The sequence below is a fragment of the Pongo abelii genome, chromosome 20 (assembly GCF_028885655.2).
Source record: "Pongo abelii isolate AG06213 chromosome 20, NHGRI_mPonAbe1-v2.0_pri, whole genome shotgun sequence".
Classification (NCBI taxonomy): Eukaryota; Metazoa; Chordata; class Mammalia; order Primates; family Hominidae; genus Pongo; species Pongo abelii.
Window position 1 is genome coordinate 47116462 of NC_072005.2, and position 16315 is coordinate 47132776.

The 16315-nt window shown below is 50.9% G+C and overlaps 2 protein-coding genes across 9 annotated transcripts in view; one reads left to right on the forward strand and one right to left on the reverse strand.

The window, feature by feature from the left end:
• Nucleotides 1-24: 24 nt before the first annotated feature.
• B9D2 (B9 domain containing 2) lies at nucleotides 25-10414 on the reverse strand. Of its 2 annotated transcripts, none has more exons than XM_002829261.6 (4): nucleotides 10249-10414; nucleotides 9722-9813; nucleotides 3514-3639; nucleotides 25-619 (listed from the first exon to the last, which is right to left on the reverse strand). In XM_002829261.6, exons 2-4 carry the CDS (start codon nucleotides 9807-9809, stop codon nucleotides 306-308), a joined length of 528 nt encoding a protein of 175 aa, XP_002829307.3. In that variant the 5' UTR covers nucleotides 9810-9813; nucleotides 10249-10414; the 3' UTR covers nucleotides 25-305. The 2 variants fall into 2 exon arrangements, with proteins under 2 accessions (XP_002829307.3, XP_063575579.1); XM_063719509.1 differs by lacking the exon at nucleotides 10249-10414 and adding an exon at nucleotides 9912-10176.
• The window catches only part of TMEM91 (transmembrane protein 91), a 23190-nt gene continuing 17131 nt past the window's right edge, over nucleotides 10257-16315 (forward strand). For 4 of the 7 annotated variants that reach the window (XM_024236507.3, XM_054540479.2, XM_054540477.2 and 1 more), the window contains exon 1: nucleotides 10293-10386. The gene's annotated coding sequence lies outside the window, so the exon portion shown is untranslated. Of the gene's footprint in view, nucleotides 10387-16315 lie in introns of all 7 variants that reach the window. The other 3 variants (XM_054540475.2, XM_054540480.2, XM_054540478.2) reach the window with 1 other exon arrangement.

The following is a 16315-nucleotide window of genomic DNA, read 5'->3' on the forward strand; positions in this document are numbered from 1 at the left end:
TGGAAGGGTCAGGAGGCAGACACCTGTAAGAATTGCTCTCCTTTACTGAGCACCTCCCATGTGGCTAAGCAGCCTCTTGTCACTCAACACCCTGCAACCCCATACATTTACTGTCCCCAATTTACAGATAGGGAAACTGGGCCCAGAGTGACCCAGAGGTCCTAGAAAGGACAGAAGCGGTGCCATGCCTTAGCTGGGGTTAGCACTGACGGTCTCTAGAGTCCATGCTCTTGACCACTGTGCCATCCTCCCCCATCACTGGGTGTCCGGGGTGTGGATGGTGGTGACGTTGGAGGCAGAGTCCCTCAGCACTCGACGCCGTAGCGGTCGAAGTTGCGGAGCAGCAGGCTGATCTCCAGGTGCACGGTGCCACCAGCAGCTGTGTGCAGGCGATAGCGGTCGGCCCCACTGTAGATGGTGTCCCCATGCAGCAGCTGCGGCCCACCACCCACGAAAGCCCGTGCCAGCTGCTCTCGCCAACTGCCCAGGGGCCGCCACGTGGGGCAGGCCAGCTGGTGGGTGCCTGGGCTGCTGGGCACATGGCAAAATCCATAGCCTGCAAGCTGGCAGCGGCCAAAGCTGTCCTGGGACCACACCTGGAAATGGAGCCGGGGCCAGCCTGCAAGAAAGGAGGGAGAGGGGAAAGGAGGCATGGATGGGGACCAGACTCCTGCTCCTGATTCCCCGCTCCCTGATACTCACTGGAGACCCCAGGCCCAGTCTTTTCCTCTCTGGGTTTCTGTCCCAGGGTTTCCAACCCAGCCTCCTTTCTAGGCTCCCACCGTCTCATCCATCCCCACACAGCAGCCAAAGAGATCTTTCCAAATCCATGTTACTCCCCTGCTAAGGATCCTTCCATAGCTCCCCAGTGCCCTCAGTATAAAGTCCAACCTCTTCAACATTCAAGGCCCTTCTAATCAGACCTCTGCTGAATTTCCTCTCTGTGTTACCCTCCTCCATGACCCCATATCAGGGCAGCCCATTGCTCCTCCAGTCCCCAGGTAACCATCGTGGGCCTTGTCAGGGACACCTCCTGCCTTCCCTCCTCATGTCCCTGCCCTGCTCTCTTTGGGCCCAGGGCCTTCTTTCTTGCCCCTCTCTAATCCACCTTCCACCTGGCATCTGGAAGCATCTTTCTCTCCTTCCATAGCTTTGCCCATGTCCTCAGAACACAGTTCAGCTCCTCAGTCTGGTAGTCAAAGCCCTTGGAGATCCAGCCCCATCTCATCTCATGCTGATCCCTTCTCCTGTGCTAGGCTCTGTTCTAGCTAGCTGGGGACACGGCAGACACGAACATGGATGGCAGACAAAAATTCCTGCCCCCGTGAAGCTGATATCCTAGACAACGAATGTAGTAAATAAGCAAATTATAGGGTAGATCAGATGGTGGTAATTGCTGTGAGGAAAAACAGAGCTGGGTAGGGTGAGGGTGGGGATACCGCTTTAGCAAGAAGGGGATCAAGGAAGCTTCACGAAGAAGGTGACATTTGAGCAAATGCTAAAAGGAAGGAAGGGAGTAGGCCATGTGGCCATCTAGAGGAAGAGTGCTCCTAGCCAGAGGGAACAGCAAGTGCCAAGGCCCTGAGGAGGGGAGTATCTGGTGGGGACAGTATGGCTGGAGCCCCGACGGAGTGTGCCTGGTGGGGACAGCATGGCTAGAGCAGAATGAGGTGGGGAGAAGGGAAGGAGGTGCCAGCCAGATTGTGGAGAACCTGTGATGCATGCTAAGACTATGGCTTTCACCCTGAGTGAGAAGGGGACCATTGGAGGGCTCTGAGCAGAGCAGAGATGGGACCTGACTTAGGTGTTCACAGGGTCTCAGCTGCATGTGGGGTACAGACCGGGGGGTTGGGGAAGGGGACCCCAGAGACAAGATTCTTGTCATAGTCCAAGTGAGAGATGAACTTGGACAGATCAAGGTGCTGGGCGAGAAAAGGGTGAGAAGTGGGATTTAGGATGTATTTCAAAAGTAGAGGCAGTAAGATTTCCTGATGGACAACATGGGGGCTTGAGAAAAGAGAAAGCAAGGCTGGTGCCACCACTTGGGGACTGGAGGCCCCAAGAGATGAAAGGTTAGAGCTGCCCACCTCACCCACACAGCACCGGAAAGACTTTTTTTTCCCCAGCTCCAGCTTAAAAGACAGAAAGATTATTTAAAAGTGAAATCTCGGCCAGGCGCGGTGGCTCACGCCTGTAATCCCAGCACTTTGGGAGGCCGAGGCAGGCGGATCACCTGAGGTCAGGAGTTCGAGACCAGCCTGACCACCTTGGTGAAACGCCATCTCTACTAAAAAAAAAAAGGCAAAAATTAGCCAGATGTGGTGGCACGCGGCTGTAGCCCCAGCTACTCGTGAGGCTGAGGCAGGAGAATTGCTTCAACCTGGGAGGCAGAGGTTGCAGTGAGCTGAGATCTTGCCACTACACTCCAGCCTGGACAACAGAGTGAGACTCTGTCTCCAGAAAAAAAAAAAAGGTGAAATCTCACTTATCCCTGCTCTGGCTCCCAAGTGCCTTCAGGAGATGGCCTCAGCTCCTCAACCTGGCACTCAAGGCCCTGCATGGCCTGTCCCCTGCTACCTTTGCCCCCTGCCGTCCCGCTCTCCCTCAGTCCACTAGATGCCCTTGGCTCACTTTCCCCTTTGAGTCTTCCACACGTAGCTCCCTCTGCCTAGAACCTTCCTCTATCCCTCTGCCTAGAACCTTCTTCTATCCCTCTGCCTTATTAGCTCTGCTGGCCCTTCACAGCAAAGTTCAGAAGCCCCCTCCTCCAGGAAGCCCTCTCTGACCTCCCTGACAGAGTCAGGCACTTCCTCTGGGCTCCCATGGCCTCTCCAAATCGCCTTAGTCCTGCCCACTCTGAGGTGCCACTGTCTGGAGAGACGTGTGTTCCCCCCCATAGGACAGTGAACCCTGTGAGGACAAGGCTAAGGGGCACTGCCTTGATCCCCAATGTCTCCCTGGCATCACCCAACACAGGCTGGACACAGGGCAGGCACCAGGTAGACATTCTTTATATTGGTGAAATATATGGCACATTTACCTAGGCAATTTCTCAGAATCAACTCATCTCCAGGAACCCACATTTTCTACCAGAAAGGCTTTCTGATGCTGCTCCTCCCCCAGTACTGATTTCCCCTTTGAGCAGCAGCTCTACTTTCAAGCCGAGGAGCCCTTCCTGGAGTAACAGCCCTTGCCTCTCTCAGACCCTGCCTCCCGGCTTCCTCTTTATTGGAGACTCTCATTTTGTCTCTTTACTTGAATGCTACCTCCCCTACCACCTTCCCATCTCCTGCTCCACCCTGGCCTCTGCCCTAATCCTACAAACTTGGGATTGCCTATTGAGCAGGCCTGGGAAGGCCTTAGCTCAGCCTCTCCAGGGCCAGACTTGGCTGCAAAAGGGACCTATGTGGTATGGGGAGCAGGGACATGTCTTGGTGTTCCCAGCCCCAGGGGTCTCAGAGGCTACCGGCCCCCTCCCCTCAGCCTGGCCCCGGGTCCAGGTGTGATACTCACCTTGAAGACCTTTGGTGGCGAAGTGCAGGTCGATGGGGTGGGACCAGTAAGCCATGTCCCCTATCTGCGGGGTGTCCACTTGCGTTTGGCCCTCCCGCACGCCTGACAGGAGCTTCCATGCTGCCCCTGCAGTGAGAGCCAGGACATAGAGGAGTGGGAGGCAGCCATCGGGAAGGGGATGCCACTGTGGCTATAGGACTGTTTCTCTGTGGCACCTACTGGTAGGGGTTACGAAACATGGACTCTGGAACCAAGTATCTGGGTTCAAATCCCGGCACTACCTCTTCCTGCCTCTGCAACCTTGAGCAAGTTGGCTTTCTCTGCCTTGGTCTCCCCATCTATAAAATGAGCTGAGTAGGCCGGGCACGGTGGCTCAGGTGGGCGGATCATGAGGTCAGGAGATCGAGATCATCCTGGCTAACATGGTGAAACCCCGTCTCTACTAAAAATACAAAAAATTAGCCGGGCGTGGTTGCAGGTGCCTATAGTCCCAGCTACTCGGGAGGCTGAGCCCAGAGAATGGCCTGAACTCGGGAGGTGGAGCTTGCAGTGAGCGGAGATGGTGCCACTGCACTCCAGCCTGGGCGACAGAGAGCCTCCATCTCAAAAAAACAAAACAAACAAACAAAAAAAAACCAAAATGAGCTGAGTAATAATGCATTCCTCATTGCCTTCATTTGTTTTCTGTTACTCTTAACATAATATCCAAAACTGGGTAATTTATAAAGAAAAGGAATTTCTATCTCACAGTTATGGGAGACTGACCAAGGTGGAGGGGCCCCATCTGGTAAGAGTCTTCTTGCTGGGACTCTTCAGAGAGTCCCAAGGCTAGTGTGCTAACGTGCCACTCACGTCTCTCTCTCTCATTTTATAAAGCCACCAGTTCCTCTCCCATGATAACCCATAATCCATTAACCCATTAATCCATGAATGGGTAATGAGCATAGTGAGCGCAGGAAAAGTCTTCAATATCATTTTATTACTATTCTCACCCCACATTTACAAGCCTAGTCCAAAGATTAAGATGGGGCCAAGGGTACCCTCCAGGAACACATCCTGAAACACACATAACAATTTCGATCCTACTGAGGGGTGATAATGATAGCTAAAATGCACTCAGCGGTAGGACACAGTGGCTCACACCTGTAATCTCAGCACTTTGGGAGGCCAAGGCAGGCAGATCGCTTGAGTCCAGGAGTTCAAGACCAGCCTAGCCAACATGGCAAAACCCTATCTCTACAAATAATATAAAAATTAAGGCTGAGCGTGGTAGCCCACGCCTCTAATCCCAGCACTTTAGGAGGCTGAGGCGGGTGGATCACCTAAGGTCAGGAGTTCAAGACCAGCCTGGCCAACATGGCAAAACCTCGTCTCTACTAAAAATACAAAAATTAGTCTGGAGTGGTGGTAGGTGCCTGTAATCCCAGGTACTCGGGAGGCTGAGGCACGAGAATCGCTGGAAAAGTTGCAGTGAGCCGAGATTGCACCACTGCACTCCAGCTGGTGTGACACAGTGAGACTCCATCTCAAAAAATGAACAAACAAGCCGGGCACAGTGACTCACGCCTGTAATCCCAGCACTTTGGGAGGCTGAGGCGGGCTGATCACCTGAGGTCAGGAGTTTGAGACCAGCCTGGCCAACATGGTGAAATCCCATCTCTACTAAAAATACAAAAGTTAGGATGGGCGCAGTGGCTCACATCTGTAATCCTAGCACTTTGGGAAGCCGAGGCAGGTGGATCACTTGACGTCAGGGGTTCGAGACCAGCCTGGCCAAAATGGTGAAACTCTGTCTCTACTAAAAACACACACACACACACACACACAAAATTAGCCAGGTGTGGTGGCACACGCCTATAATCCCAGCTACTCAGGAGGCTGAGGCAGGAGAATCGCTTGAATCCAGGAGGTGGGGTGTAGGTTGCAGTGAGCTGAGATCGTGCCACTGCACTCCAGCCTGGGCAACAGAGTGAGACTCCATCTCAAAAATAAATAAATAAATACATAAATAAATAAAACAAAAATTAGCCGGGTGTGGTGGTGGGTGCCTGTAGTCCCAGCTACTCAGGAAGCTAAGGCAGGAGAATCGCTTGAACCCAGGAGGCGGAGGTTGCAGTGAGCCAAGATCGCACCACCGCACTCCAGCCTGGGCAACAGAGAGAGACTCTGTCTCAAAAAAAACAAAAAAACAAAAACAAAACAAAAGAAAGAAACACAAACAAACAAACAAAAACTCAAACCAAACCAAGCCAAGCAAAGAATATAAAAATTAGCCAGGCATGGCGGCTCATGCCTGTAGTCCCAGCTACTTAGGAGGTCAACGTGGGAGGATCACCTGAGCCCAGGGAGGCTGAGGCTGCAGTAAGCCGTGATCGTGCCACTGCACTCCAGCCTGAGCAACAGAGTGAGCCCCTGTCTCAAAAAAAAAAAAAAAAAAAAAAATCAAAGAAAGAAAATGTACCAAGTATGGCTGGGTGTGGTGGCTCACGCCCGTAATCCCAGCACTTTGGGAGGCTAAGGCAGGCAGATCACGAGGTCAAGAGATCGAGACCATCCTGGCCAACATTCTGAAACCCTGTCTCTACTAAAAAAATACAAAAATTAGCTGGGCGTGTTGGCACATGCCCGTAATCCCAGCTACTCAGGAGGCTGAGGCAGGAGAATCACTTGAACTCAGGAGGCGGAGGTTGCAGTGAGCCGAGATGGTCCCATTGCATTCCAGCCTGGGCAACAAGAGCGAAATTCCATCTCAAAAAAAAAAAAAAAGAAAGAAAAAAAGAAAATGCACCGAGTACTAACTAAATCCCAGATGCTATGCTAAGCAATTTAGGCAATCCATTCATTTAATCCACCCTCTAGGACTCTTAATCTCCTCCTCACCCCCCAGTTTACAGACTCTCCACCATGGCCCACATGGCCTGGCTCTTGCTCCCCTCCCTGAGTTCATCTCCCATCACCCTCCCCTCCCTCATCACCCTCTGGCCTCACTGTCCCACTTCTGTCTCCCCACCTCAGGGCCTTTGCACTGGCTGTTCCCTCTGCCTAGAAAGCTCTGCTCCTGGGTGTCCCCATCCCTAGCTTTTGTTTTCATCCTTCAGGGCCCAGCTCAAGTGCCATTTCCACAGAGGGGTTCTCCCTGACCCTCTTCTCCAAACAGTAGTCCCTGTCACATCATTTCTTTTCATCCTAGCACTTACCACTGTCTGGAATCACGGTACTCCTTTCTTTTTTTTTTGCAGGGTAGTGGGGAGACAAGATCTCCCTCTGTCACCCAGGCTGGAGTGCAGTGGCACAGTCACAGCTCCCTACAACCTCAACCTCCCAGGATCAAGCAATCCTCCCACCTCAACCTCCCAAGTAGTTGGGACCACGGGTGCACACCACTATGCTTTGCTAATTTTTTATTTATTTGTAGAGACAGGGGTCTCACTATGTTGCCCAGGCTGGTCTCAAACTCCTGGGCTCAAGTGATCCTCCTGCTCCAGTCTCCCAAAATGCTGGCATTACAGGGGTGAGTCAACACACCCAACTGCACTCATTTATCTGTTTATTTATTTCATTTTATTTTATTATTTTTTTTTTTTGAGACAGACTTTTGCTCGTTGCCCAAGCTGAAGTGCAATGGCGCCATCTTGGCTCACTGCAACCTCCACCTCCTGGGTTCAACCGATTCTCCTGCCTCAGCCTCTCGAGTAGCTGGGATTACAGGCACACGCCACCATGCCTGGCTAATTTTTTTTGTATTTTTAGTAGAAATGGGGTTTCACCATGTTAGCCAGGCTGGTCTCAAACTCCTGACCTCAGGTGATCTGCCCGCCTCGGCCTCCCAAAGTGCTGGGATTACAGGCATGAGCCACCGCGCCTGGCCTGCTTATTTATTTTCTGTCTACCCTACTGTATGGCCCAGGAAAACAGGGACCTTGCAAACTGCTGGACCCCCAAGACCACAAACCCAGCTCTTGGCATACAGAAGGTGCTCAATAAATGTTTCTTGGACAAATAAGTGATCCTAGGAGGTGGGAGCTAATATAATCCCCATTTAACAGGTAAAGAAACAGGCTCTGAGAAGGTGAGTTCATGAACATTTATTCAGCACCTGCTATGTGCCAAGCACTGTTTTCCATCCTGGTGATATAGCAGTGACTATAGCAGACCAAGGTCCCATCATGGGACTGAATTCAGACTCAGCTCTAACTGCAGAGCCCAAGCCTTTCATCCAACTGCCTCAGTATTCTTGGCTGGATCAACACCCCCAGCAACTCCCTGAAATAATAAAAATCAGGTTAGTCATTACTCCCTTCTGGGCTGAGTGAGGGAAGCACCAGGCCCTGAGTCAGGCTCCTTAAAAGCAAGATTTCCCAACAGCCTACGAAGTACAAATGAGGAAACTGAGGCTCCAAGAGGGGACAGCCTCTGCCCAGGGTCACAGAGAAGGTGAGTGGTGGGGTCCAACCTGGAAACCAAGTCTGACTCCAGAGCCTGACTCTCATCCATCAACCGGAGGGTTCCGATTTCCTGGGAATCTCAACTTCCACCTCACTTACCTGTATAATCAAAAAGGACCCAGGGGCCAGGTGCAGTGGCTCACACCTGTAATTCCAGCACTTTGGGAGGCCTAGGCAGGCGGATCACTTAAGGCCAGGAGTTTGAGACCAGCCTGGCCGACATGGTGAAACCCCATCTCTACTACCAAAATTAGCTGGGTGTGGTGGCAGGCGCCTGTAGTCCCAGCCACTTGGGGGGCTGAGGCAAGAGAATCACTTGAACCCAGGAGGCAGAGATTGCAGTGAGCCGAGATCGCGCCACTGCACTCTAGCCTGGCTACAGAGTGAGACTCTCCATCTCAAAAAAAAAAAAAAAGGGCCAGGCGGGCGTGGTGGCTCACGCCTGTAATCCCAGCACTTTGGGAGGCCGAGACGGGCGGATCATGAGGTCAGGAGATCGAGACCATCCTGGCTAACACTGAAACCCCATCTCTACTAAAAAAAAAAAAAAAAAAAGCTGGGCATGGTGGCAGGCGCCTGTAGTCCCAGCTACGCAGAAGGCTGAGGCAGGAGAATGGCAGTGAACCCGGAAGGTGGAGCTTGAAGTGAGCTGAGATTGCGCCACTGCACACCAGCCTGGGAAACAGAATGAGACTCTGTCTCAAAAAAGAAAAAAAAAAGGGACTAGGACTCAGGCCTGAAGACATGATAATGCCAAATGGCCACATCTGTTTCATGGACATTTATCTGTGCCAGGCAACAATATACCCCAAGCTTTACAAACAAGACCCCATCAAAGTCTTGTATGAGCCAGGCAAACACTGAATGAGCACTTCCTATTCCAGCCCTATTCCTATTCTAAGTGCTGTTGATACTCGTTTACTACTCATGACAACTTCAACAGGTAAATATTTCTATTTACTGTCATTGTACAAACAGGGAAGTTGAGGTGAAGAGAAGTGCCCAAGGTCACATAACCAGCCCAAGGGTGCATTAACAAGCAATAACTGGTTTTGAACCCAGACAGTCTGTGCTCTTAACCTCAAACCTGTGCTGCAGTTCTTAGCTACTATTAGCTTCACTTTCAGACAAGGAAACTGAGGCTCAAAGAGGTCAAGTCCAAAGGTCTCCAATTAATACGTGGGGGAGTTAATATTTAAATGCAGATCTGGCAGCCCATGACCCTAACCATTACACTATACCACGACTCTATAGGGCCTCAGTTGGGGAAGCATGAACAAAATTACTTTCCTGGGACGTGGCGGCTCACGTTTTTAATCTCAGCACTTTGAGAGGCTGACGCGGGTGGATTGTTTGAGCCCAGGAGTTCGAGACCAGCCTGGGCAACATAGCGAGACCCTGTCTCTACAAAAAATAAAAAAAAATTAGCCAGACTTGGTGGTGCGTGCCTGTAGTCCCAGCTTCTCAGGAGGCTGAGGCGGGAGGATCACTAGAGCCCGAGAGTTCGAGGCTGCACTGAGCTATGATCACACCACCTTACTCCAGCCCGGGCGCAGAGAGAGACCCTGTCTGTATCCCACCCCTCACACACACAAAAAAGATGGGGAGCTTGAGACTCATGTGGACAGGGTGTGGGCTGGGCCTGGAGTACTGAGAACTGATGGAAATGAGGTTAAGGGGCTGCTTTAAGGGGTCGAGGAAGGAGCATGCAGCCTCTAGGCTAGGGGTCTTGGTGTGGAAATGAACCAGGCCTGGGGGAATACCTGTGTGAATGCCCCACTTGCAGAAGAGGCTACTTTCCGAGAAACCGCTGGCCCCCATGATCTGCCCGATCACGTGCACCTCAGCCATGGCCCTGGGAAGGGAAAAATATAATCACAACCCTGTGAGGTAAGTGTATTATCTCCATTTGACAGGGGGGGAAACTGAGGCCCAGCAAATAAAGGGTAGTACTAGGATTCCAAGCTAGCTTCGTCACACCCCTGAGGCTGAGGTCTTGACCACAGATCCTAATTGCCAACCCATGAAAGCCTGGAAAAAATGGGGGGACCCTTGTCTGGGGAACCAGCATTTAACTCTGGGAGGTCTGAAATAACTTCTTCGGGTTCAGGTCGGCGGAAAGCCCCGCCCGAGGGGGCTATGGCTCCGCCCACGAGCGCAAAAGACCCGCCTTCCGCGCACGTCAGCCACCCCGCTTTCCTCCCCCTCGCAAACTCCATAAGGCGCATGCGTTATGAGTTCAGGTTCGACTTAACCCCGCCTCTAAGCGCAGCGCATGCGTCATTCCTACCTTAGAGCACTTAACGGTTAGGAGAGGCGAAAGCGGCAACGGTGGTTGTAGTTCATGGGCTTGACTGGTTCTTTTCTCCGCGAGCGCCGACCAGGCCTGACTCGCGCCTCTCCCAGGACCTTCCTGGCTGCGAGATATGTAAGCCGCGATACTTCCGCGACCGCGCTCGCCTTGGGTTACGTGGTTGTTGCTGGGGCAACAGCAGGCTCCTCCCCTAGCTTTGTACTCGCCCTCCGCGCTACTAATTGGTGCTAGCCGTCTGCGGGGGGCGGGGTGAAGCTGTGATGGACATTTTCCTCCTCTCGCTCCATTTTGGGAAAATAGCGTCTCTCCAGCTACGGAAAAGGGTTCCGCCATTTTGGGCGTGGCTAGGAAGCTGCCATGTTGAGTGTGGCTGAGGAAGTTTGAGGGCAGTTTCTCCCAGATATCCTCTTTACCAAAAAAGCAAATCCCTAACTGCTCCGTGCTGCGCCTACCCCACCGAAGAGCTCTCTATGGTCCGGGATCACAAATAGAGATTGAACCAGGACCAAGGGGGAATTCCTTCCAGGACCTCGTGTACATCCCCTGCCTTGTAACTGGAAAACAAAGCAAAAAAATCACTCCTCATTGAGAGAGTGGAGAAGTTGGGGAGTGGGTTCTGCTTCCGTTTTAGAGTTCCCCTAGGTTTCTCAAGGACAAGGAAGGAAGGAAGTTGGATAAGTCCAACTTCCTTCTCGGAGCTACTACCAAGTTCACTGTTACTGCTTGATTCTGAGCAAGGAGCGGTTGGGGTAGCGAAGAGAAATGAGGAACTGAGATTCCCTTATTTGCAGAAAATCCTCTTTCCTATTGATTGATTTCTCAATCAAGAAATGGAGATGTTGTCCCTGGATGCCATCCTAGATGCCATCATTTCCCACATCAAGCCAGTCATCAGGTCCCATCAAGGCTCCTTAAAAGGGTCTCACTCTGTCACCCAGGCTGGAGTACAGTGGTTCGATCACAGTTCACTGCAACCTCTTAACTCCTGGGTTCAAGGGATCCTCCTACCTCAGCCTCCCATGTAGCTGGTATCACAGACATGCACCACCACGGCTGGCTAATTCTTTTTTTTTTTTTTTTTTTTAAGAGCTAAGTCCTGCTATATTGCTATGTTGCCGAGTCTTGTCTTGACCTCCTGGGCTCTAGCTATCCTCCCAGTTCGCCCTCCCAAACTGCCGGGATTACAGGCGTGAGCCACCCAGCCAGGCCAATAGATACAAAGTATTTACAAGCTACCATTGGCTAGGAGCGGTGGCTCATGACTGTAATCCCAGCCCTTTGGAAGGCTAAGGCGGGAAGAGCTCTTGAGGCCAGAAGTTCGAATATAGCGAGACCCTATTAATAATGCATATATCAACTAGTGAAGTATTCCATTGAATTGTTTAATATAAATGTTATCCTATTGAAATGTTGCACCCTCGTTATAATTTTGGTTTTTTGTTTTTTGTTTTATTTTTTGAGATGGAGTCTCCCCCTGTCGTCCAGGCTGGAGTGCAGTGGTGCGATCTCAGCTCACTGCAATCTCTGCCTCCCGGGTTCAAGCGATTCTCCTGCCTCAGCCTCCCGAGTAGCTGGGACTATAGGCGTGCACCACCACACCCAGCTAATTTTTGTATTTTTAGTAGAGACGGGTTTTCACCATGTTGGCCAGACTGGTCTCAAACTCCTGACCTCAGGTGATCCACCGGCCTCAGCCTCCCAAAGTGCTGGGATTACAGGCGTTAGCCACCGTGACCGGCCGGATTTTTTTTCTTTTTTTTTTTTGGCAGAGTCTCCCTATGTCGCCCAGGCTGGAGTGCAGTGGCATGATCTCTGCTCACCACAACCTCCGCCTCCCCGGTTCAAGCGATTCTTCTGTCTCAGCCTCGTTAGTAGCTGGGATTGCAGGCGCCCACCACTACATCTAGCTAATGTTTGTGTTTTTAGTAGAGACGGAGTTCCACCATGTTGGTCAGGCTGGTCTCGAACTCTTGGCCTCATGTGATCCTTCTGCCTCAGCCTCCCAAAGTGCTGGGATTACAGGCATGAGCCACCTCACTTGGGCCCAGCTACTTTTTGTATTTTCTTTTTTATTTTATTTATTTACTTTTTTTTTTTTGAGACAGAATCTTGCTTTGTTGCCCAGGCTGGAGTGAGCCTCTGCACCTGGCAGAGATTTCACTTTTAAATGATCTTTCTGTCCTTTAAGCTGGAGCTGGGGGAAATATATTTATTTATTTGTTTATTGCTGGATGCTGTGTGGGTGAGGTAGACAGCTCTAACCTTTCAGCTCTTGGGGCCCCTGGTCCCCTAGTGGTGGCACCAGCCTTGTTTTCTCTTTTCTCAAGCCCCCATTTTGTCCATCAGGAAATCTTACTGCCTCTACTTTTGAAATACACCCTAAATCCCATTTCTCACCTCTTTGTCGCCCTGCACCTTGATCTGTCCAAGTTCATCTATCACCTGGACTATAACAGGGACCTTGTCTCTGGGGTCTCCTTTCCCAACCCCCCTAGTCTGCACCCCACATGCAGCTGGAACCCTGTGAACACGTAAGTCAGGTCCCATCTGCTCAGACCCCTCCAGTGGTCCCCATTTCACTCAGGGTAAAAGCCAAAGTCTGATCATGCATGACAAGGCTCTCCACAACCTGGCTGGCACTTGCTGCCTCATTTCTGTATTTTTAGTAGAGACGGGGTTTCGCCATGTTGGCCAGGCAGGTCTCAAACTCCTGACCTCAGGTGATCTGCCCACCTTGGCCTCCCAAAGTGCTGACATTACAGGCATGAGCCACTGCTCCCGGCTGAGGTCTTCATTCTGAAGGCTCCCATGTATACATGTTAAATAAAAGATAATAAATTATTGTCAACCATAAATAATGAGATTCAGAAAATATGATTGAGGCCGGATTCGGTAGTTCATGCACATAATCCCAGCACTTTGGGAGGCCAAGGAGAGTGGATACCCTGAGGTCAGGAGTTCGAGACCAGCCTGGCCAACGTATAGTGAAACCCCGTCTCTACTAAAAAATACCGAAACTAGATGGGTGTGGTGGCACACGCCTGTGGTGTCAGCTACTTGGGAAGCTGAGGCAGGAGCATCACTTGAACCTGGGAGGTGGCAGTTGCAGTGAGCCGAGATCGCGCCACTGCACTTCAGCCTGGGCGACAGAGCTAGACTTCTACTCTCAAAAAAGAAAAAAAAGAAAAGAAAAGAAAATATGATTAACTATAGAGTTTATTCCAGGCTACAAGGCCAGTACATGTGTTACAACAATTTCATTAGTACATCTTGCTATGCTGCAGGGAAGATTGCATTAACATTCTGTGAGGAGGAGGAGTACTCTTTCTTTCTTTCTCCTTTCTTTTTTCTTGAGATAAGATCTTGCTCTGGGGCTGGGCACGGTGGCTCACGCCTGTAATCCCAGCACTTTGGGAGGCTGAGGTGGGCGAATCACGAGATCAGGGGTTCAAGACCAGCCTGGCCAACATGGTGAAACCCCGTGTCTACTAAAAGTACAAAAATTAGCTGGGCATGGTGGCGGGTGCCTGTAATCCCAGGTACTCGAGAGGCTGAGGCAGGAGAATCACTTGAACCCGGGAGGCAGAGGTTGCAGTGATCTGAGATCGTGCCATTGCACTCCAGCCTGGGGGACAAGAGTGAGACAAAGTCTCAAAAAACAAAACAACAACAACAACAACAACAAAAAGATTTTGCTTTGTTACCCAGGCTGGAGTGCAGTGGCACAATCACAGCTCACTGCAGCCTCGAACTCCCAGGCTCAAGCCTCCCGCCTAAGCCTCCCCAGTAGCTGGGACTACAGGCGTGTGCCACCATGCCCAGCTAATTTTTCAATAAATTTTTCGGTAGAGACGTGGTCTCACTATGTTGCCCAGGCTTGTCTCAAACTCCTGGGCTCAAGTGATCCTCCCACCTCCCACCTCTGCCTCCCAAAGTGCTGGGGTTACAGATGTGAGGCCACAACACCCGGCCTAGGAGTAATGTTCTGAGGTGATCTTATCTCTGGCACTGCTTGGTCATTCTTAATCATTTACAGGAAGAAGCAGAAGTTGTAACTGCATGCTACGTGACTCAGGCTACATAGCAACATTCCTCTCAAGGCTTGGAATAATTTAAAGTTCCAACAGCTTTAAGTTTGAATTATCTAACCACATTATCGAAAGTTGGCCAGGCCTGGTGGTTCATGCCTGTCTGTAATCCCAGCACATTGAGAGGCCAAAGCAATAGTGTCACTTGAGGCCAGGAGTTCTGGACCAGACTAGGCAACGTAGTGAAACCCTCATTTCTACGAAAACGTTTAAAATTAAAAAAAAAAAAAAAATAGCAGGGTGTGGTGACACATGTCTGCAGTCCCATCTACTTAGGAGGCTGAGGCAGGAGGGTCCCTTAAGCCCAGGAGTTTGAGGCTGCAGTGAGCTGTGATCATGCCAAGGTACTTCAGCCTTGTGACAGAGTGACAGAGTGAAAACCTGTAACCTTTTTTTTTTTTTGGGGGGGTTATTGGGTTTTTTTGAGAAAGAGTCTTGTTCTGTGGGCCAGGGCTCACAGCAACCTCTGCCTCCCAGGCTCAAGCAATTCTCCTGCCTCAGCCTCCCAAGTAGCTGGGATTACAGGCGTGTGCGACCACACCCGGGTAATTTTTGTATTTTTAGTAGAGACGGGGTTTCACCATGTTGGCCAGGCTGGTCTTGAACTCCTGACCTCAAGTGATCCACCTGCCTCAGCCTCCCAAAGTGCTGGGATTACAGGTGTGAGCCACTGTGCCCGGCCTGAAGCTGTTTTAAAATATATCCACAAATGCTTGGGCAGCCCCCTTTCAGTAGGTGGAGCCTAATTCTCCTTCCCTTCAGTGTGGCTAGTTTTTGTAATTTACTTCTAACCAATAGAATATGGGGCTGGGCACAGTGGCTCACACCTATAATCCCAGCACTTTGTGAGGCCAAGGCGGGCAGATTGCTTCAATCCAGGAGTTTGAGAGCAGCCTGGACAACATGATGAAACCCCATCACTGCAAAAAATACAAAAAATTAGCTGGATGTGGTGGCATGCCCCTGTAGTCCCAGCTACTCTGGTGGCAGAGGTGGGAGGATCGCTTAGGTTGAGAGTTGGAGGCTACAGTGAGCTGTGATTGTGCCACTGCACTCCAGCTTGAGCAACTGAGTGAGACCCTGTCTCAAAAACAAAATGCTTTTAAGCCAAGTATGGCACACAGCCGGCGGTCCCGGCTACTTTGTTTTTGTTGTTGTTGTTGTTGTTGTTTTGAGACAGAGTTTCGCTCTTGTTGCCCAGGCTGGAGTGCAATGGTGCGATCTCTCCTCATCACAATCTCTGCCTTCTGGGTTCAAGTGATTCTCCTGCCTCAGCCTCCCAAGTAGCTGGGATTGAAGGCACCTGCCGCCACGCCCAGCTAATTTTTGTAGTTTTAGTAGAGATGGGGTTTCGCCATGTATGGCCGCACCTGGCCATCCTGGCTACTTTGGAGGCTGAAGCGGGAGGATGCCTTGAGTGCAGGAAGTCCAGGCTGCAGTGAGCTATGATGGCACCCTGCACTCCAGCCTGGGCAACAAAGTAAAAAAAAAAAAGCCCGGGCGTGGTGGCTCATGCCTGGATTCCCAGCCCTTTGGGAGGCCGAGGCAGGCGGATCACTTGAGGTCAGGAGTTCAAGACAAGCCTGGACAACATGGTGAAACCCCGTCCCTACTAAAACTACAAAAAAAACCAGCCGAGCATGGTGGCGAGCGCCTGTAGTCCCAGCTACTCGGGAGGCTGAGGCACGAGAATCACTTGAACCCAGGAGGTGGAGGTTGCAGTGAGCCGAGATTGCACCATTGCACTCCAGCCTGGGTGACAGAGCGAGACTCTGTCTCAAAATAAATAAATAAAAATAAATAAATAAGCCTTTTAATTGTGGTAAAATACACATTTACCATCTTAATTGTTTAAAACTGTATTGTTCAATAGTGTTAAGTACATTTACATTGTTGTGCAACCAATCTCCACAACCATTTTCATCTTGCAAAACTAAAATTTTTGCAAACTAAAC